Consider the following 23,865-nt stretch of genomic DNA (forward strand, 5'->3'; position numbering starts at 1 on the left):
GTAATAAAGAAGAAAATATGAACACGATTTCTCAGAGTCCTGCGTTTTAATTACAAGTACATATTGGTGCATTTATGTATTTCCACACTTAGTTCTCGTGTTCCTCCTTTCAAGATGATTTATAGTCTTTTGAACCCTTATCTGCCTTGGCTGATGCTGTTATGATTTGTTTAAGTGTTATCAGCTCAAAAATATTTCTTAATACACTCTTGACTACTGCAGGTTCAATGTTATCCTCCATAATTTCAAGAAGTTATGTGATGGATCGTTTGATTTTGCAAAACTCCCCTATGCATATTTACAAGAAGTTTCTCCAAGCATGTACATGTATAAGTACTGTAATCTCTAATGAGGATTCTAGGGGAAACCGGTCTGAAAACCATCTGCCATTAGTCAGAGTAAACCCAATTTTTCACACTTTGCGTTGAAAGATCACACTCCATCTCTGCTCAAATATTCAGCAAAAATTCCATTTTCATACATTGATTATCATCCAAGCTTGCGACATAGAAGATGTGCCACAGTTAAACCATTTCTGATTTCCATATTGCGTTTGTTGCAAATATATTTGTATCAATATAGATTTCAGAAGATCAATTCATAAATTCATCATCCACTGGGGAAAAGAAAAATGTCTTCATTTTTACCACTACAACGCTGTCTGCAAAGTCTGCAAACAGCTGCTGGATGCTAACATATAAAAGTACTTCTGTGCCATTACCCCTACATCTCAAGTCCATCACTATATGAATAATTCATGAGCATTCTAGAGGTCTGAATGAAGAGTTTAACTGCAAAATGGTTTAAGTGCCATTTTGAAACATTTTACAGTAAGTCCATTATCTGTTGGAACCAACTAAAATCTCTTCAATTATTATCTCACTTGATGCACAAAAAGAATTATTCTTGAAGTTATGATAAAAAAGTATCATATTTTCCTTCTTTCAGCAGGCTTAAGTGCATATATCTCAAATTGACAAGAATGGAGTTAACTCTTTTTTTTTTTGCAATCAATCTATTCATGTATCGACTTTGGCATTAGATACACACTCACAGCCATTCCTATTAGTCTTCATAATATGTGAAAATCTTTATCACAAATACACTCCAGCTAAGTACTTATTCTAATCCAGAAGTCTATGTGAATGTATTTGGCAAAGTTTGGCAAGACTGAAGGATCTGCTGCCTTCAATCAAAAATTTTACTTTGAAGGGTAATGATTCTTGCTTAATATTCTCGTAATCAGGGATACCAACCTCGTTAACAAGCATTAAAAGCAGCGGAAAGTTCATATTACTATTTTTTATTTTTTTTTTTTTTTTTGGTTAAAATAGAAGTTTTACCTTTCCTGCAATAGACATGTTCAGTAAATACAATTTGGGAAAAATGATATTTTCCATGAAACCTGCAGTATTTGGGGGAAAAAAAAGACACACAAAATATTGGAAAGAAGTAAGTTGGCATCTCTGCATTACACGAAAGTGCACACTTGTTTTATGTTTAGTAGTACACATCATTCTTATCTCGAAACAAATGGCAACGGTAATGAATTGTAGTTCCACTTATTTTCCTTTTTTTTTTACTTTACCTATTATCATCATTACTATCCTCCTTATACACTCAGTCCAATGTACATTACTCACAAGTAATAAGTCTCAGATATGATTATGAGAAATCACAAGAAAAATATTGTAATGATCCACTATCATTTACTTAATCTATAAAACATGATTTTTATTCATATGAAATAGTAATAAAATAAATGACATAACTCACTTATTTGATTTATCACAGAGTACAGTGAACTTTTCATAAACTGACTATCTGCAAGATGATGCTCCATAGCGTTCCAAGTAATGCTCTGAGCAACAGCCATTGAAAACGTCAAAACCTGTTTTACACCCTTGAATAATACACACATTATATTGTATTACAACTTTCATGAGGAAAATGTCAAGAGTGGTCTACATTCGAGAATAGAGCAAAAACAAAGATGAACGTACTAGCATAATTGATTATCTCTGTGGATGAGGCGTAGGTCAAGATCCATCAAATCATTTATTGAATAGTACAAAAGCTGATATATTGCTGCCATCACATGGCTCCAAAAACTTACTCTTATCACTCTAGTCATGACCTGCAAGGTTGGGTGGGATTTTTTTTCAATAACAGAAATACAAGAGTTACAAAGACAGGAAGAGGACATTTTTGATTTATACATAATGCTCTTATCTGGAACAGAGTGCAAGAATTATGGAAAAGATTATAATACATTGAGATGGAGTACTGGTTTTTCATCTGTGCCTATAACATAAAATGTGCATTTCTACCTTCTTTTCATAACATGGTAAACTATCTGACTGGCGCACTTATGTGCATTTTTTCTGTCGATACTTGGGCAGATCCTTTTAAATTGCCTACAGGCTATCCTAGCAGTTGGCAAGCAATTCTTGGTGCAAATTTTGGTCCCTGACGTGTGTAGGTAACAACAACGTAAAGTTATAATCTATACTCTCACTCACTCCTCATACACAGAATTCAGTGGATTGGAGATATTTTTGCATATATTCAATTCAACAAGAAGCAGAGGCAGCATTGTTGTTGTTGTTGTTTCTTTTGCAGCCAAGTGTAATTGACAGCTGAAAAAAAGACACACTGTCAATTGAAAACCAGAAGTCATTGAAACCGCAAAAAGCCTGTGGAATTAATTCTCTTCTGATCATCAGCCAAAAAAAACTGTCAACTTTCTACTAAAAAGTAGATTGCTTCATATCTCTCGCCACCATTTTCTCTCATAAAGTGTAAAAATATGGATGAAAAAAAAAATCATTTCTTTTCTCAAAATAGGCATGATAATTTGATATACCTGGCAGATTTGATAAATTCTCTCAAACCAAACACTTGTTTCAAACAGTGATAGTGTTCAATGATTTAGTTTGCATACAAATAGCAGTCCACATTTCCTTCACCTTACAAACTTTCAGTTGATTCAAATACAAAATAAATGTTTAAGTGATTAGTACGTCTTCCAAGCTGGCAGCCCAGATTTGGTCCATTTGCTTCCAGGCTAAGTCAAGCAGGAATCTCATTCAATGACATCATAGAAAAAGCCGGCCAGGTAAAATCTGATGAAGAAAGCTAGACAGGAGCAAAGTGCCTACAAGAACAAAATGTGACAAAATGAATAACTTAGGAGAGAAATGTAAGAAGGTGTAGAGACAACCAGGTGTAATCAAAGTATAAGACCATGCTAAGAGTAGGTTCTGTAACAGAGAGCATATATTTCACAGTGTTTGTACTGTTGCGCATTTGGGAGTACCGTATTCATTGGCAATAAGGCTATTTTTAACAAAAATAAAATAAAGTTGGGGTGAGGCCTATACGCCAGCACAAGCCAATTACTGTATTGTCTTTTCCAACTCAGAGAATCACCTGCAACCGACACAAATAATCATGTATGGGACTATGCAATGTGCAGATTGTTATTGCTATTGTTGGGAAGCATGTGGAAACACATAGAAATAACAAAGTTTCCTCTAAAAATTAATATAGAAAAGTAATGAAGATTTGATAAGAACAAAATCTCTCTGTTTTGGGTTTTTTTTTTTTGGTTGTTATTGTTGTTGTTGTTTTTTTCTGTTTTCCATCACTTAAAGGTAGGGGATACCTTTTACAGACCTCCCAAAATGCAGCAAAACATTAAATATGAACCTCAGGGGACTTGTTTAGGCCACTGCTGAGAAATTTGGAAGTCAACAGTTATCTAAATTTGAATAATGCACAAAACTCAACTACTCAGTAGTTCTGTGTGTCAGCCACACTTAAAGGTATTAGCCCACATTTGTAAACCTGCAGCAATTGGTCTCATAATTAGCATGGAGTTTGGGTATGATTGCAGTAACACCTGTGCAAAATTTCGTTCCAATTAGTCCATTACTTTCATAAAAATAAATGAAAATGCACCGTATGCATGCGTATAAAAACGCTCGCTAGCTCAGGTCCACGCACGTACTACATGCATGCGATACATGTGTAAGTTAATGTGCGTAGCTAGCCCGCGCTCGTAATTTGATTTTGGGTCGGGTTGACCCGGTTTGAAAATTGATTTTAAAACGATGATTTTCTCTCTTTTATCGAATGGTATAGACAAAGAGCAACAGGTGAGGTATGTTACTGTTATAACTTGTACTTGAAGTCATATTGGACCTATTTTACGCAGTTTTGATTTTCGTGGGTTTGCAAATGTGGGCTAGTACCTTTAAGCCTTTTTGTTGCAGTCTTCTGTATTCTTTTATCTATAAACACAAATCTAAAAGTATAAGAGCTGATGTAATAACATATAGAGTGTGTGGCAAGAATGTATATAGAAATGTTTGCAAGTTTTGATGAACTTTCTTCACAAAATATACATGATGGACACACATGCAGTGCATGGGTCTGCAAAGGTAGCCTAGTAATGTACTGGAATTTACGGTGAGCCCCGAAAAAAATTCAATTCAAAATCTAACGGTCAATAAAAATGTACTAAATGTTACCTTCCACTTTCAATACTTTATGGGAGTTTTTAAAATGATACTCTCTTCAACATACCACTGTATTTATACAACTCTTCATTTAAGGCATGCAAATGGGATTCCCTACCTTTAAGTCAGGATGTGTGGCGTATCTGGTGTTGAAGTCTTATTGCCGGAAAATATGGTACATCATTATTTGCTAATTTAACAAATATTCTCACTGAATATATGGTACATGGTAAACATACTGAGTTTTTCATGAGCCTGTCTTGGTACAAGCTAATATCCCTCCTTCGGATCTTATACCAATGGAAATCATTTGGATTACGCTATATTAGAGGAAATGTTCAAATATATATTTCCTTAAACTATCACTGATGTGTTCTACTCATAAAAGGAAAATCATTGATTCAAAAGTTACAATGTATGAATTTTCAAAGCTTTGGTGCCATAATTGTTTGATAAGAAACTACTGTTCAAGATATCATGTACGTACAACAATACAAAGAAAATATAAAGAAAATTCAACATATATATACTTTTCTAGCATAATGAAAGAGCACTTGACTTACCTCTTTTAGAAAGCAGGAGGAATGATATTACCTTTTACATATGTCAGTAACAAGTTGAAGGAAGAGGCACTTTAGGTGAAAAATGAAATTTGTGGACTTCTCCATAGGTCAATATTTTCTTTATATTGCACATACTTGATGTCATGAATTGTTTAGTCTTCTTATTCAGCCAAGACGGCACCGTAAATCAACAAATTCTTAACTTTTGAACGGATCGTCCCTTTTTCCTCCAACTTTCACTGATAAGTTCTACTAGAACTGCTGTTTTCACTCAATCCACAATTATTCATGGGTTTGGGTTTCCTTTCATTTTCCTACTGAACATTTTTGTCCTTCTTACCTGGATGACGAGGATGATGATGACCAGCGTTCTCTCATGGGTGGGGCCGATCACCTTGAGGACCAGGTTGATGATGGTGAAGTTACTACATTCCGTCTCATCCTTGTCTTCCCCGATGCCATCTCTCACATGGACCACGCCCACCAGCTGGCATAGTCTCACTGCTAGCCGCCCTGATTTAATGATAATGATAATAATATTTTGCATTTATAAAGCCTATTATAATTATCATTAATTGTCTATGCACCTGACTTGAAAATATACCATAACATTAATGTCATTTATTCAGCAAAGGGACTCACATTGTATGTGTGGTGAAGGTACACACGTTTGGTATATACGCTTAAAATGAATTATTAGTAGTGGCTAGTTCATCTGTAAGCCTTCGAAGGTGTTAGTTGATTGAACAAGTTTTCAATAAACACAAACAAATCTTATTTCGGCATCAATGGGAGTAAAGACAAAAGGAGCCAAAAGTAAATAACCGCTGTATCTTCCTGGAATTGCTCTTGCGATGTATCTTTGGTTTTGAAAAAAGAAAAAAAACACACATGCAAAATGTGAATATATGCTCTGAAAATATAGTTTCCCTGCTGAATACTGTATATGCTGTTATTTTCGCAAATGAGGTGGGCATGGACATTTTCGCGAGATGTTGTTTTCGCGAATTGACACAGAGGCCTTCATAAGCCCACTATCACCCTAGCACATGGTGACATTTTTGCATGTTGTTAAATTTGCGGTACAACTGTGATTGGCGAAATATGCGAAAATTAAACCCTTGCGAAAATAACAGCTTAATATACACGTACAGTACATAGCATAATGCTTGGACATTTCACTTCTTCTTCTTCTTAGCTTCTTTGTTGAAATCTGTAAGATAGTGATTCTACAATGCCTCAATCCCACTTTTGAATAGACAGCATTACAGCATTACATAATCATTGAATTATTGGGGTTAAATTGACCCCCCATAAAATAACTTGGTTTCAAATAGTGCATTTATCAAAGTAGGGTTACGGAATGAAGAGAAAGCATTGTAGATGAGGATACCATTCCAGTGACTGGGGTCATATATTCTAAGGCACTTCCAGCTCATGATATGAGCTGTACTGCCTGTAGTGTACCTCACTGTATCAGTGATGTATTGGTACCTACCCAAGAATCCCAAGTTCTTCATCTTGAATCTTGTATAGCTCATCCCAAGAAGATCTGTTTCTGGGTTGTATCTGAAAAGAGATAGGTGCCAGTCAAAGATGAAAGGTAGATATCAGTCAAAAGATGAGACTATTAAAATCTATTCATAGACATCAAGCTTCATCAGAATGACATTTCTTCACGAGTATCTTGTATATTTCTTGGTCAGAGAATTTCTAGCAAAGAAATATAGTTGTGTTCTGTAGAAAGGAGAGAGAGAGAAAAAAATGGGGCCCTACACAACAAATAATTTGCCCCAGACAATACTGACATAAATCAAACATAATAAATCTTAAAGGGACTGTACAGTAATGATTGAGGTGGGGTTCATGTTTTGAACATTCTTAAGTGAGATAATGAGAAACCTCATGTGAAATATGAAAGAGCATGTAATTTCAAGAAGGATTCAACGTTTATTTGATGAAAATCGGTTTTGAAATGGGTGAGATATCCCCAAAAGTGATAATATTAAAAGGCGACATGCCCCAACTTTATTAGGACCTCTTTGTTTCACCTTGTTTATGGATATCTCAGCCATTTCAAAACCGATTTTCATCAAATAAACTTTTGATTCCCATTAGAATCGCACGCTCTTTGACATCTCATAGAGTGGTTTCTGAATATCTCGCAAAACGTAAAAAGCTAAATTCTCGCCTCGCCCAAAACTGTACACACCCTTTAAAGATATCAAACAAGAATATAAGATATAACCACAAGATGTCTCCACAAGGGAGCTTATAAAGTCTCCACAAGGAGCTCATATTGGACGTCTCCGCAAGGAAATATAAAGGAAACTACTAATGACCTCATAGACATCAGACCGTATATTTCACACAATGAAGCCTGGTGCTAAAATTCAATATCTTGTTCTGATGTGATAGGAAGCCATTAATGCACTTGCAAACTGCAAACAATATACGAAATGACCATTTTGTTGTCGAAATGTTCATTTTGTTAATGAAATGATTATTTTGTCGAAGAAGTGACTGATTTCATAACGAAATAGGCCATGCGACACTTGGCGCTCCATACAAATTGTCCATGGCTTAAACCATGGTTTCATTTGTACCACCTTCGTGAATTTGGGCCATAGTTTACTAGCCATCATGTTACCTATTTGACTGCTTTGATACATGAGTCAGAGAAAATTATAATTTTTTACAGATCACTGGAGAAGTGAGAGATTTCTTACTTGGGCAGCCTGTGTCTGGGACAGGGTACAAAGTGGAAGAGTTGAGGTACAGAGAAGACAAAGTTAAAGACTTGTGGGATGAAAAAGAGGAGCATGGTCTTGCTGAAGTGACCCAAGATGGCAACCACGGCAAAGGTCATCCCAGCAAAGTAACAGAACGTGTCTCCCACAAACACTCTCGATGGGTACCTTGAAGGAATAATACAAGAAGAAACACATCAGTAGTAAAGACTATATACCTGTTGTCAGACCATATGTGACCGTGCATCACAAAACGAACAAAAAGTCGCACCCCTTGATTTTCTAAAAGAGATATCCTTCTTCTACATTATTCTTAAGTTTGTGATCATAACATGAATGGGAAAGTGTGTTTCCAGCAGTTTTTCTACAATCATTTTTGGGGGGAGAGTAGAATGATCAGGTATGTCTTAGAGGTCCCTTTTCATTTCTTAGAATCCTTTGCACACTCTTTATACTTTCAAGTCTAATAACTTGTGAAAGGATAAAGATACTGCTTTGAAAGTTGGCACTAATCATGAACATAATGTGTTGATAAAACACACTCAATTTCAGCTTAATTTGATAATCCCTTCATTGTTGTTGCTCTGGTGGTTTACATCCTGTGTTTCGTGCCTTTTACCGCACAGCTAGCATGGCTTAGTAAGGATTAAGCGCTTGAATAGATCCTGTACTTCAGAGCCTCTTTTCTCACTTCCCACTTTTCCAGAGTGTGTGCTTTCTTTTCAGTATTTAGATAGGTTAGGGGAGTCCGTTTGAATTGAGTTATAGATCATTTTAAAGCTTAGAGTCTGCTCTTTAAGAATCTCCCCTCAACTAAAAATCCATATCTGGCGACTTTTTGTTTATTTTGTGATGCAGGGTCACATATTGTGTGCAATGTATGCCCATATGATGGATGAACTATACTGCCTGTGTCCCACATTCCACATAATATGATGCAGTATTTGGTACCCTGGGGGTACCAAATGAAAATTTACCATTTTGTTGGATTATCTTGTTTTGTTTTGTTTTGTGTTTTTTTTTTTTTTTTCAGCACTGTACCCTGGGTTACCGAAAAATTATTAGTGTGCAGAAATAACTTTTAGTATTATTATGGGACACAAAAATGTTTTCTTGTTTGCGATTATGCAACATAATCGCGTTGGAATTGATTTATACCAGCCCTGTTGGTGAGAAAATAGTCGTCATGACAACATTGCGTAACTGTATGATAATGGACATGAGATGGCGCTACACAATGCCATACCCTGGGTTTCAATGGTACCCCGGGGTATGGCATGCCGAATCTTATACCAGTAGGTGGTATGTGCGGTGAGAATGCAATGTTATAAATCCATATGATATATCTAAAAATTAGGCCTGTTTTTTTTTTTTTCCTTTTTTTCTTTCATGAGGAATAAATGTGGTACGTAATCATATTACCTCTATAAAGAGATCATAAAAAGAATACAAATATGTGGAAAGCCAATTTTGGCAATATAACCTTTACCATTTTCTGACTTTAATTCGCAAAATATATATATATTTTTTTTTTTCCTGTATCCTCCTTGCAATGAAGTGGGGTATTCTCTACATCAATTTATATTTTTCTAAACACATATTGACACAGAATCACATAAGTTTGCAACATTTACAATAATTTCAAGTGGACTCTTGTCATCAGCATTAACTAGGTTCAGCAGTATTACTCTGTAAATCTAAAAGAAACTCACCAATTGTGGTAGAGAAGAGCCAGACACACCGCACAGAACGGCATCATGAAATAGAGAGAGAACTGGTGAGCCTCTGTCCACTTTCCTGTAGAAAATAAAACATAGTGTGAAAACTTATATCAACTATATTCAATACTCCCTCAATCCTCTGATTACACATTGCAACTTAAGCCAGTGTGCATATCACTTGTTGTTGAAGATACAGCTTGCTGCCAATTCAGGTATCAGAAATACAACCACGAGGACACACATGCAGTCAAAACAAATAACTCTCCTATTAAAAAACATGACACATCAAGAAAGAATGAATCTCTTCACAAATGATACACCATTGTGACTGCAGGCACATACTACAATCACATGGATAGAAAAGGGGACAGTTTGTTATAGCGTCCAACTTTGTCGAACTGTTTTGATGTTGGAATGAGGAAACTTAGTGTTGATGTTCACCTCAAATCCTAAAGTCCTTTCTTACATCTTTTCTTGCTCTGGATCTCAATTATCAACATTCATATTCTGATGATAATAATAATGAGCAAAGGATGGCCTTCACAAAGTTCACTGCTATACATATACACTACCTCCAAAGTTAAGATGTCATACATATCCACTGAAGTCTATTTTCATTTATCTTTCTCGTAATTGTGGTAATGTTAAAGCAGCCTGAGTAATACTTTTATCTGTGAGAGAAGCATAAAGTATGTTGTGATCAAATGATTGCTGTAACACTCATTTCACTGCCTCAAAACACTATCTTATTTCAACTTTCCTTATTCAAAGTCACTACAAATCAAAGGGCGCCCTCAACCAACAAATAAAAAACAATTCAATAGATCACAGAGGAGGAAACTTGCTCACATACCTGAGAGTTGTACGATGTTAAAGATGATCACACTGATGCTGATAACGGCAGACTGACCCGCCTCCACTCCATTCAGTCCGGCTAGGATGTTGATTGCATTCGTGCAGAACACTGCCAACATGCCCATGTAGATATAGTACAAGACACCTGTAGTCGGAAACAAATGGGATGCAATGTAGCCTGTGCAGTGAGAACATACCATTCTACTGTAATGTGACAACTCTGGTGAATGTGTGTCACAGAGTGATCTGGGCTCGTGAAATGTTACTAATTACACAACAATAGATATAATTAAAATGTAGACAGGTACCCCTCAGTAGAACAGCTGTGTCTTGTAGGCGTAGCTGGGCAGGGCAATCAAACCGTATTCCAATTATTAACATGTTTGATCATCTTTTGTATGCATTCTTGTTATGTTGACCCATGCCAGAAATCAGGCAAATGATGCTGACCCCTAGCAGTTCCTCCGATGTCATTTGCAATAGTCAGAAAACAGTATCAATCAGGCTCATTGTGCCATATGAAGAAAAAGAATACTGCAACATTGTTAAACCGTTGAGGACGGACTGATTTTGCTACACGCATTTCCAATAGACACCTGCCCCAGTATACTCAGGACTCGTCCTCAACATGTTTAAAGAGACTGTAATCCTTGTATGATTACGTTGATAACTTTAGTCATTTGATGCCACTAAGCTAACAGGAGGGCCAACAGGTGACTGTATCGAGATGAGAGCAGAGTAACACCCTTGTGTGCACAGGAATCTAGCTGAATATAGCCAGGACCACTGATAGCTAATAGAAAGTGTGTAAATATTTGCTCTAGAGTAAACATGTGCTGTAAGTTCCAATTTCCATTGAAGCATTATGGCAATAGCAATCCCTGATTTGCTACAATAAGGTTCATCTTCATTATATCTTTGTGTTTCTAGCTACACAATCTCAATGAGGAAATGTATAAAAATAGGTGCTATTTAGCATTTATAAAATGTAGAACACTTTCAAAAAATCTACCAGACAGCTACAAAATGTACCTACAGGTTTTCTTTACATTTTGGTGTAATATTTGCTTGTATGTATACATGTATTTACTGACCTAATCACTATGACACGTTTAATGTTGAAACGTCATTTTAGACGACATTCAGAAAGCAACTGACTAGTGTCGTTTTGGTTGTGTGATTTTGTCAGTGCTTGTATTAACACTCTCCATTTGAGAAGTGATGGAAATTATCGGTACTTTTTACATTCAGTTAAGAGACACCCACAGCCTATATGACTATAATTCCCCTTCTAACAAGCAAACAAACATCTCTAAGAATCAAAACAAAATATTACTGATATACCACAATTATATTCTATTCTGCTGCTCAAAAATGAAATCCTCATTACTTCAAACATTAGGTTGTGATGTAAGGAAAAACTCACATGGGTGCATGTCTACCAGTGTGAAAAAGATTTAGGAGATTTATAAGACAGTGCCATACTCACCCAAGTTGAGGTCGTTCCCGATGTAAGTATTGAGCGGTTTAGGGACGATGATGGTGGTTGAGCCGTAGTTGACTACATAGACCATGAGGAGGGGAAGTGTGGCCATCGTTGGAAGCTGCAGCTTGTGTCTCCATCTCAGGTTCAAGACGTCATCGGCAAAACCAAGGAAGATCATACAACAGATGGACAGGAGTGCGGCGATGAATTCCACAAACTAAATTGAAGGAAGGAGAAAAATAATTAAATAGGTTCCAAATGTTGCTTGGTTTGGGTGTATATTTGCCACTCGGTATTTTAACACTCTTCTTTTGAATCCTCACTATCAGTACAGTGTACAATCAAACCAGTCTACAGCAGCTTCCAAATGGAGAAAGAAAGAAGTGACTGTTATAGACAGGTGGCCATTATAGACAGGGTCTACACATGGCTTTCGTCTTGGGGGGGGGGTGAATTTTTTTTTTGTGTGTGTGGTTGCATACAGCAGGCGACCGCAATAGGCAAGTTTAACTGTTTTTGCATACCAATAGATAGAACTATATTCCCAGTGGCAGATATTTGACGACCAAAATCACTCTAAGTTTATTCTGATATCACATCATCTGAGTCGTCTTCAAGGAAAATTTTGCTACAACATCTTGCCAACAAAATACAGATGTTGCTATTTTAGTGACCTTTACACAGTTTCAGGGCTGCAGAAATTGAGCTTCAGTTTTGAATTATCAGCTACTGTTTGCTTTCAAGCAGCTTGAAGGAATTTGTTTCAACAGCTAATTCAAAAGCTACAACTTTGAACACTACAACTTAAAAGGGAAGTTTCAACTAAATGTACCTGTGGACTGATTGAATGCAGCATTATCAACTGAACACATCTATGAAGTTTAAGGAAAACTGGACACTCCTTTCAAAAGTTACGAATTTTTAAAGTTTCTTTGTTGCAATTGCTGGTTGAGAAGACTACAACAGCTTGTGACATCACTACAAAACAATGTTATATGAAAAATGTACAGAGGGTTCAGCAAAATTTACTTCTTTTAACTCTTTATGTGCCACGTTCACACGTCCGACTCAGTCGACGGCGTGCCAACTTCGCATATTCTGCTCAACAAACAAAGCCGCCGAAACCAATCGATAAATCGCTAATCCCCGGTACAATAAAAGCGTTTCTCGCGCTTTTGTTCCTCTCACTTAGGGCTTGCAGTCTATGTGGTGGTTAACTATCAAGTGGTGTTCCTAACTAGATTTGCGTTTACATTTTAAGTTTCTGTCATGGTTTTATGTGCAAAAGTCACACCTTTACAGTAATGTAGCAACTGGTCATTTAAAAGAAATTTTGAAATAGATTTGTCATACAATGTTTATCGAAGCAAAGTTTGGCATTCCTCTAACACTTTGCTCACTATTATGTCCAGCTTAACAGAAATTTGAAGAAGTTATACAAATTGGAAACACAGAATTCTTTCTGAAAGCATGACTACCTTCGTGTCTCAGAATAACGTGGCACACAGGGGGTTGCCACCATGGCACATAAAGAGTTAACATAATGACAGAGCAATTGACTTACCTCTTTCAGGAGGCAGGGGGAATAATATTATTCAATTGTCTGAATATCATCAAACTTCACTGGTATGTTCTACTGATATTGCCGTATTAACTCAATCAACATGTATATATTGGGAGAAACTTCCCCTTTATTAACAGACAAAGCACTGTATCCATTGAGCCAAATACAAGATTGCGACTTTAACCCATTGACGACTAGCCCCAAGTATACTTGGGCAGGTGTCTAGACTATGGGTAAAGCGTGTTGCAACAAAATCAGCCCGTCCTCAACGGGTTAATACTAACCCTGTCATGTGGGAAATCCTCCCTGCTGTCTGGTTTCCACATTCGCCAGAACGGGACTGGGATGAAGAGAAACATGACGATGAGAAAGACAGCACCGGTGATCACCCCAAGACCCTCTGGGCTGTAGAGGGAGAGAGAGGGACAGTCAAGGTAGAGAAATGGCAGAAATCAGACATCATAGGCATAGCAATAATAATGATATTGATGATAAAGAAAATCAAGATATTAATTCCAATGAAAACATGATAGTACAGTGTATTATCATCATTAATAGCATCATGATATCATATTTAGAGATTATCACAGTGCAATTTCACACTTTGCTGTATTCACAAAGTAATGAAAACATTCCAATGCAGAGCAAAGAAGGATGATTTTAGTAGCACTCTGGTCGACTTTCTATGTTCTACTGAAAATAAAGAGGGACTTACTGTACTTGACAAAGGGGGCACAACTCAGTGACTTGTAAACTCCTTTTTTTTCTCTCTTTTTTTGTAGCAATCTGGAGAATACCAAATGCACAAACATTGCACATGTCTGTTTTGGATAATCATGTTGTCAGCCTGATTGGTTTTCATACTATATATGTACACCTCTTTCACTCAATACATTTATTTATTTATGCATGTATTTATTCATTTATTTAAAAAAAATAAATTCAGGAAAGGGATTGTTAGCAAGTGGCAAAAGAGTGACTTGATTTTAAAAATACAGTCAATGATTTATGTTTATAATAAATGTATATTTCAATACACTTTGAAATTATAAAAGCCCACAGCAATTGTCAGAAATTTGTTCCTATCTTTTGATGGTACAAATAATATTTAACAAAATAACATGAGGTTCAGATGAAATAATGACAGAAAATTCTCACACTTTGGCAGGTTCCTTTCCTTTGGGTACTCTCTTACTCATGTCTTTCCCAAACATCCCTGCTCCAATGAAGAGGTCGCAGAACCGTGGAATCAACCGCAGAGTCAGGACGAAAGCACAGACGGACATTGCTGCATTGACGTAGATCGGCCAAAAGGCCGTCGTTCTTGATTCCATTGCTTGTGGTGAAGGTGGCTGCAGGGGAAACAAAATAAAATGACACTTCATGAAGGAAACCAGATAATGGACTGATAATGCTGACTTGATCCCATGATCAAGTATATTATTTAACCCATCAATGTGAATACAGTACCAGAAACGTGTTTCACACATTCTTATTTTTTATTTTTTGCTTCCAAACGAAATATTGATACAATTGATACAAAGTGAGTGAGTGTGAAAGGGTGTCTTGTTATCACACTGCTAGAAAGCCTCGTCAATGATGGAGGTAACTGGGACACTCAGTTCCTAGTTGAACCTACCTGTATATCACAATCTCGTGATTGTGGTTATCTTGTTGACATACAGTCTCCATGTTGTAGGAATACCTATGGATGATAGTAACACATGTGAGGCTTTAATTTAAGCCTTTGTACTGCAGACCTAGTCAGGCAAGACCTATTCACAGATAGATCCTGACAACATTTTATACTGTATACAAGCTGTTATTTTGGCAAGGGTTTAATTTTCACAAATCTTGCAAATCGCAGTTGGATCACAAATTAACATGCTAAATGTATCCAGTGCTACTAAAGGGTAACATCACTGCATTTATGTTCGCGTTGGTCGCTATTCACCAAACTACATCTCACGAAAATGTCTATGACCTCGTCAAAATAACAGTACAGTAGGTTGGTTGGGTGTCTCTTCTCTGAGCCTGGATGAGCTCTCTTCGCGGAATTTGCATGTTTAACCAACATTCCTAACATTAACAAATGAAAGCACCAATACATTGTAGGCTTCTTTCTAATTTTCGACCTTTTTGTTTCTCTAACTGACATAGCACCTCAGCCACAGCCCTTGTATCTAGACTTGTATGGGATACCCTGCACACACAACATCTCGCTGCACAACGCGCTATGTTCTATCGAGGCATAGAGGTCTAATAAAAATGGGTTTTTTAGTAGCGGAAGAGATTTTACAAACATGAATTTGCACGCCTGGGACTTACGCTGGCGACCTTCGCCAATCTGAAGAGCAACGCAACATGACTTACGAACAGGGCATAAATAAAACCGTTTATGATGAATAACTTGTAATTTTCGTAAGTAACTTCCGGACTGTCAGCTAAAGTGCATTGATCCTCTGAATCATTTGAAACATACCTGACGATTTCTGGCTTCTTTCGGTGTCGCTGGACTAGAACCCGTAGATCTTTGCTGCAGCCGTGTAGTACGAGTCGTAGTCGCGATCGCCGTACCCGTTCGCTGCTCGCTGCGCTGCGTGCACTTACTAGTAACTGTTCGCTTGTAGATCTAGTAGCTCGGCTATATAAACTAGCGCGATATGTAAATACAGCTCTATGAGCGCAACGAGCTCGAGGGGACGCTCCAGAGTGTAACACAAAGGTTACAGAGTCCACCGTCCAGCTGATTGAATACGTGTCACTCTGGGAAACCCACACGCCTGTTGAGCTCGTCGACAATAACATTGAGTGATGCAAACTTGAGGAGTATTTCGTATTCAAGTTATATTGTGTTCTCTGTAACTGTGATTATGTCCAAATGGTTGCACTAAAAGGCTAAATAAATCAATGGAGAAAAAAGAAATCAAACTAAATCTTACGCAATGTCCCAACAAGATTGTATACATGTACATGGTGAAATACAGGATAGAGTAGGCCTATTTTGTGAGAAACTTGATCGATTCAAGATCATATTTCACTTTTTTTTAAAAGTTCTCTATGCATGTTCAAGATGATTAGTTAGCCCTACACAACTCATTGTAGTTTCTCCACAGAGAGAGTCGATCACAAAAACAAAACAATTCGAAACCACGCTTAATAGATGGCATAAAAAAGTAGGGCCTAGCTGGCTCTTTGACACATAACTATCCTATAGATACCAGAAGCTAATTTTTCATATCAATTTTTTTAATGCAGGGTACCTACGCACTTTCACAGTGTCAGTGATAAAATGGTGGTTCGTTAGGCTAACAGCTTGGTTATTAATTTAAAGGAGCTTAATAGGCCTATATTAATTTGTGTTCAGTTTCCCCAACACAGCTGGTAAGCCTATAGTTATCAGTTCGTTTATTTGGATTCCGAAGGTTCGCTACTTCGAAACTGAAACAAGGTTATAGATATATAATTATTTTCGAGCCACTGATCCTAGCTATCAGGTTCCTAAGATAGATTTTGGGCGTAACCGTCATTTCTTTTATATGTGAGATTAAAACCTAAAATGGCAAAACGCTTTATCCTGGCGAGGAAAGCGCATGTTTTAGAAACAAGACACCAAACAGGTTACCGGTAGTCATGTCATTCTTCATCAGCGACCAGGATGAAGAATGCGATGACTAACCTGTTTGGTTATAGGCCTATGGTTGTCTAGTGGGCCTATCCCAGGGGCGGATCCTGGAATTCCGTATAAAGAGGGGGCGCCTTTACGAAATCAAGGGGGCGCGGCGCACGCGCCCTCCGTTTTTCTTTTCATTTCCTTTGCTTCAACCAAAAAAAAAAGAAAAAAAGAAAAAAAAAGAAAAAAAAAAAAGGGGGGGGGGGCAGAGAAGGGGCGCGCGCCCGGTACACCCCTGCCTGGATTCGCCACTCAAGCGGTACCCTATGTCGAGGGTGCTGAATCCGAATCTGGATGATGCAACCGTTTTGCATTGTTGAGGAATGAAATTTTCAAGACGGCCGGAAAATCTGACATTCATACTTAATTAGAGCCTAATTATTTTCCTGATAATGGTAAAAATATGACGGATTTAACTTATTTCGAGGGGTTTGTACTAGTGCTTAATCCAAATATGCCTACACGAACGTTTGCACCTTTTTGATTTTCAAAACCAAGACGCCAAAATCGTAGCCATAGGCCTATAGTGGCCGCCAAAATCTGTATAGGTATGCGTGCAAATTCATGATAAATTATGAAGAATGTAAAGGAAATGATAGCTTCAATTCCATGCAAGGGGCTGAATCAGAATCTGGATGATTCAACTCTTGCATCCTAGCATGAGGACTTCGAGTTATTCATTTTTTTTTTTTTTTTGTGGGGGGGGGGGGGAATTGAATTTTTCCCACATATTTTTATGAGTGATGAAAATACTTTGTGCTCTGAAATTTGAGAGATTGAACCCAGGGTGTTTCCGCTGAACACATTTGTGAAATCAGCCAAAATTGTATCCATATTATGGCCGCCACAATAAAAATGATAATGTAGGCTTGCTATATAGATGTGAACATCGATTATCCTGATTAAAATTTTTACATTGGTAATTGTTTCTATATCCCTAACTCACAATTTAAAACTATTTTGAAGCACAGACTAAAGCTGGGTTTTTGTTTCATCTGCAAATGATAAATGATAATGATAATAATAATAATAATAATAATGATAATAATACATTCTGCTTATATAGCGCATGCTACACTGACGTCTCTATGCGCTTTACAACAATTCCTATGATAACAATACAATGAGAAAATACATATGTAATACAATACAAATGACAACAACAAGAAGAATAACAACAACAAAATTACGAAGAATGACCAAAGTATTGATTAAATAAATACATCTTTAGTTTAGTTTTGAAAGTCTCTTAATTGTGTTGGTGCGGTGCGAACAGAGGTGGGTAAAGTGTTCCACAGGATGGATGCCATGACAGAGAAGGAAATTGAGCCATAGTACTTAGTGTTGAAGCGGGGGACTTGAAGAAGTAGTTTGTGTTGTGATCGGAGAGCACGAGGAGGTGTGTAGACGTGGATTAGGTCAGAAATGTAGGATGGAGCTTCACCAGTGAGAGCTTTGTATGTGAGAAGGAGCATTTTGTATTCTACACGCTTACAGACAGGGAGCCAGTGGGGGTTTCTGAGGAGAAGTTTGGTACTGATGGTGTGTGTGGTCGCTCTTTCTGTGATTCTTGCTGCTATGTTTTGTACCCGTTGGAGCTTACAGCGATTGGATGTTTTTCGCATGTGCGTTACCGAGAAGTGCATTACATGCATCCAATCTTGACGTGACAAAAGCATGATCTGAGGGTGGTGCTACGATCTATAGGACAGTGCGTATGGGAGAGATCTTCCTGATAGCTGCTATGGCGGATCGGCAAGTATACTGTTTATCTGTGATTCTCATGATGAGGTGTTATCAATGGAGACTCCCAGGTTCCTAACCTGACATTTCTCCTCAATGACTGTGTCGCCTACGGTCAGTTCGACTCCTGGGGGCCTTTCGAGGAACTTAGAGGATAATGCAGAAGTTCTGTCTTATCATCATTGATGACTAGTTTGTTTCGCATCGACCAGGACCGAATGTCAGCAATGCAGTCGTGGATCTTTTGTAGTGCCGATTCCCGCTCCGATGATGAGAATGACGTATACACTTGGACGTCATCTGCATAGATCATTGATTGCAGACCATGAGTGGAGATGATGTCATAGAGTGGTGTCGTATAAAGCGAGAAGAGAAGGGGTCCGAGAACCGATCCTTGCGGAACGCCACAGGAGTCCTGAACCCGAGGTGATGCACTCTCTTTTACCTTGACAACATTGGCTCCTGCCCTCTAGATGTGATCTCATCCACTCAAGCGCACTGCCTTATATGCCGAATTCACGTGACATTCGATTAAGAAGTATCTGGTGGTCAACAGTGCCAAAGGCTGCTGAAAAATCAAGAAGCACTATGGCGACCTCTTGATGATTGTCCAGGGCTCGCAAGCAATCATTCTAATGCCTTTAATGAAGGCCCTTTGTCTCGGAAGGTTTTCACGCTTATTGTAGAGGGTGGAATTAACATCCTCTCTCTATAGGTGAGATTGAAGTCTTCAAATACAAAGATAAATAAATGGCTGAAAATGACAGTTATTAACAAAAAAGACATAAAAAGGCATAAAAAGATGGTGTTTAAAATGGCCGCCAACAGGTACAGAAAACCATCATCACTTAATTCACATATAAAAACTACAAAAACCTACAAAAAAGATATGCCGACAACGAAGTCATAATATACAAATAATGACTGCTATTAGGGGCACAGTTAAAATTATGGGCCCAAGGTGATATTAAAACCATAACTATGCCCGAAGCGAAGCTGAGGGCATAGTTATGGTTTTCACATCACCGAGGGCCTACATAATTTTAACTGTGCCCCGAATATCAAACTGTCATTATTTGTTTTATATACCGAAAATATAGATTCCGAAATACAGATATGGGCCTAAGGTGATGTGAAAACCTATGTGTATAGGTGTACGGGGTTGCGACTATCTCAAAACTTATTGACAGGGCACAGTTGATTCTATGCCCCGGGCACAGGAAATCATGACGTCATTTTGATCAAAAATGGGGCACAGCTATTTTCATGACTCCGCTTTTAACCCATCAGATGAGAGGAATACTAAAGGCCCCTAATGCTGAATAAAAGATCCACATTCTTGGTTCACCTTTGGCGGGTAGGAACAACAATCAGCAGAACACGTATTAGGGTAGAAAAAAAAAGTCTGTTTGGTGTTCACCAAGACTTTCTGTAAAGCCAACCGTGATGGTAAAACATGCCTGCCTATAACACGACCTGTGTCCACTGAACTACTAAATATACCTCAAATTAACCTCAACAAAACCAATGCAAGTCGACATGTCGAAATTACTGTGTATCCATGTTCTTTCTCGTCCAATTTATGATGGTAAAACATGCCTATGCACTATTAAGGTCTATCATTTATCACAATAAACGCCCCCCCCCCCCAAAAAAAAAAAACAAAACACACACACACACACACACACACATACACACACACACACATACACACACAATAGGGCCTATATAGATACTCCGATCACGACTGTTGACTGTGCGCGGTATCTATACATGTGCATTCCCATAGCCTACATTATTTTTTAAGAAATGCTTGGGTATTGATGAAAGTAAATTACATTCTAATTGTTTGTATTTCTTTCTTCGTATAAAATGAGATTTCTGAGAGAAAATTATGTCTCAAAGAGGTCATGCCAGAATGACAGTGCAGGGAAAAGTAAAATAGGGAAAAGTAAAATAGGGAAAAGTAAAATGTCTTAAAGCAGATCAGGGCCCTGTTTCATAAAGCTGTTCGTAAAGTTACGAACAAATTACGAGCGACTGGTGATCAGTTCTGATGTGCTATACTTATCAGAATTTCCATAATTCAGCACAAGAACTGATCACCATGTCGCTCGTAAGTTGTTCGTAAATTTACGAACAGATTTATGAAACACCCCCAGAAATATTATCCTTGTGAGCAAATTTAATGTTAGCCCCGGCCATCTTGTCAAACATTTATTTTGTGTGCAGTGTAGATCTCAAACTTCAGATAAGTAAGATAGGTGCCATTTAAGCCTTGCTTTATCTTTGGGGTGCTTATGGATGGGACGTGACTCTTGTATACATTTTGCGCCTATGCCTGCATGCACTGCCCTAATGCGAAGCGGATACGAGCAGAAAGCCTCGACGCGAAACTGTGGTATTCTTTTGCAATCCTTATAGAAAACCGGGCTTGCATTATCTATTGTCCACCCCAGTCTTTTATTGAACTTCAGTATTCGTCCAAATCCTGGAAGAATGCTTGGTGTCAAACGACGGGATAAAGTCTTCCCACAGGTTTATTGAAACTGTTATCACTATTTAAAACCTGTTGTATAAACATCAATGGAACTATGAGATTGTGGTTTGAGATTGGGGGAGTTAATTCTGTATAGCTGAAGTACATCGTGAGCACTTTGATCGGGACAATAAAGGGTTTGGTCTTCCCACGCAAGTCTTTTTGTAATCACTTTTATAATGTGATTACCACTGTACTCTTATAATGTGATTACTGCTATGTTGTCCTAAATTTTAGAGAAAGCGGCCGGCAAAAAGAAACTATTCTACCCGTGCTTTATACACTGTGAACACTGCCATATTTAGATTTTATAGAAAACGACTGGCAAGAAAATCGGAATCATTCATGCAGAACAGCCAGAAGTGAATAAAAGAGATGCAACCCCCGGATGGTCGGGTCATTATAGAATGAACCAATCTAAATTGTTACGAATTAATGAACCCAATATATATATCGCTACATCCCTCATTTCACCTAACAAACCACCCATCCTCATTAACATCTCATGAATTTATAAGAATACGCATATTGTGGGGAAAATTATCAGTAGATAGATCCCCATTCAAAACAAACAAAGAAGAAGAAGAAGATGGTCGGGCGGAATTATCCCTGGTGGCCGCCATGAGTGCACGCACATCACAATCCCCCGGGGCTAGCCGACACACACATCACACAAGCAACACACGCCACCACCACCACCATCACCCACACCCACGCCAAGCAACCACACACCACCGCCCCAATGCCGAACAAAACCAAGAGGACGATAACCAAACTTATAAGTTCAGCGTGACACGCAAAGAAGACACATATGACTCAATATCTCTTTTTTCATACACTCAATATACATTTTCCACCATAAGTGACTTTGAAATATTCAAGTATAACCGGTTCTGATGGAGAGAATACGAGAATAATATGATTATATTCGAGTCATAAGTGAGTGCTTCAGCGCGAAATGACCATAATGTTTTATACGCATGTAGCGGTTTCAATACTCTCGTATTATATTGCCAGTGTAGGCACACTAAAATACCTACACGCCATTTCAAATGTATTCAAGATGGACGTCAAAAACGGAAATTCCCATTTTCCTGCAAAATAAATGGATTTACTATGTTACCCCCAAACTGACATTCCAATATTATGCTTTCCTGCATGAAAATGGCGAAAGAAAAAGACAATGAATTTGATTTAGGTCTACCCTATGGCCACAGTCACTGAAACTCCCATTTATCATGTTTTCCTATTATGAAGTGTTGAAAAAGTTAAGTGGTTATTATGCTGTGAGATATTCATTATACCTTTTGAATATTTTCTATATTATGATTTAAAAAAAAAAATTGAAAATCGAAAAATACCCTATTTTGAGGGTAGTCTACCGCATCGGAACCATCAATGATCGCATCCTTGAAGGTTCAAGTTATGCAAACTGGCAGTGTTAGTCTGAAATCCAATATTATTATGACACAGTCAACCTGTGTAGCGGGTGACGAAAAAAAAAATAAGGGAGATGAAAAAAAAGCCATTATAGACAAGTTATTCTACATCTATCAAGTATCATTTGTCTCAGTATACGAATGAATGTGTTTCGTGCATTGAACAACTCCATTACTGCACACTTACTAGTGTGCATACAGCAAGCAAGCAAGCTGTTCACCAGTTCATCATGATGCCTGAATGGCGGGAGAATGGAGTAGTGGTGATCGCTGTGTTGTTTGCCATGCATGACCGTCACAGCGGCAAAGCAGAAAGCACACTGATTGGGTCTCCTGTGGCTCGATATGGGTGTGTGGTCGCTATACGCAGGTTAAAGATCTACCGCGGAGAACGAAAATTGGTGGTAGGTACGTACCGTGGCCGCGTTAGACAGGTGACCGCTAAATACACAGGGTCTTTTGCTGTATTTTAAAAAACACGCTGATTGGGTATCCTGTGGCTCGATATGGGTCTGTGGTTGCTATACAAAGGTAAAAGATCTACCGCGGAAAACATAAATTGGTGGAGGCTGGCCGCCCTAGACATGTGACCGTTGAATACACAGGGTCTTTTTACTGTAAATTGCTTGTAAATTGTGAAAATTGTGCTTTTTAGGTGATTCAAGAAGTCAAAACCAGGATGAAAACCAATACTTCTTATTTTTCTTTGCATTGCAGTGGAACAAAATTTGTCAAATCAGCCCCCCCCCCAAAAAAAAAAAGATTTCAAAATGCCCGCCAAAATTGTATGCGCGACGCTCAGATAAGCCAATAATGTAGGTCTCATAAGATGCTTTTACTCGTACGGAAACAACTGAAATTAACAGCTTCTTTAAAAGGGAATAAAACCCAACAACTTGTACATTCAGTGGATGGAGTAAATACAGCAATATTTGAAGCAAAACATAGTGAAATTGACTATGATTATAGTCCCTCGCTTAAGAAAGAATTTTGTAGGGGAAGGGTCGTC

The 23,865-nt window shown here is 37.9% G+C and overlaps 1 protein-coding gene across 1 annotated transcript; it reads right to left on the reverse strand.

Moving 5' to 3' along the window:
- Positions 1–2,702: 2,702 nt before the first annotated feature.
- LOC140230243 (UDP-N-acetylglucosamine--dolichyl-phosphate N-acetylglucosaminephosphotransferase-like) lies at positions 2,703–14,796 on the reverse strand. The gene is made up of 9 exons (XM_072310423.1): positions 14,621–14,796; positions 13,747–13,867; positions 11,902–12,115; positions 10,411–10,557; positions 9,549–9,633; positions 7,816–8,004; positions 6,585–6,655; positions 5,427–5,599; positions 2,703–3,157 (listed from the first exon to the last, which is right to left on the reverse strand). The coding sequence occupies exons 1-9, from the start codon at positions 14,794–14,796 to the stop codon at positions 3,086–3,088; spliced, it is 1,248 nt and encodes a 415-aa protein (XP_072166524.1). The 3' UTR covers positions 2,703–3,085.
- Positions 14,797–23,865: the final 9,069 nt, after the last annotated feature.

The sequence above is a fragment of the Diadema setosum genome, chromosome 6 (assembly GCF_964275005.1).
Source record: "Diadema setosum chromosome 6, eeDiaSeto1, whole genome shotgun sequence".
NCBI classification, from domain to species: Eukaryota; Metazoa; Echinodermata; class Echinoidea; order Diadematoida; family Diadematidae; genus Diadema; species Diadema setosum.

Excerpts from the sequence above, each read along its gene's own strand:
- LOC140230243 (XM_072310423.1), bottom strand. The coding sequence starts at position 14,796 with ATGGAATCAAGAACGACGGCCTTTTGGCCGATCTACGTCAATGCAGCA. Across the intron at positions 9,634-10,410 it reads TAACATCGTACAACTCTCAG|GAAAGTGGACAGAGGCTCAC; the intron begins GTATGTGAGCAA and ends TATTTTCTACAG. Across the intron at positions 5,600-6,584 it reads GAAGAACTTGGGATTCTTGG|GGCGGCTAGCAGTGAGACTA; the intron begins GTAGGTACCAAT and ends TCATTAAATCAG.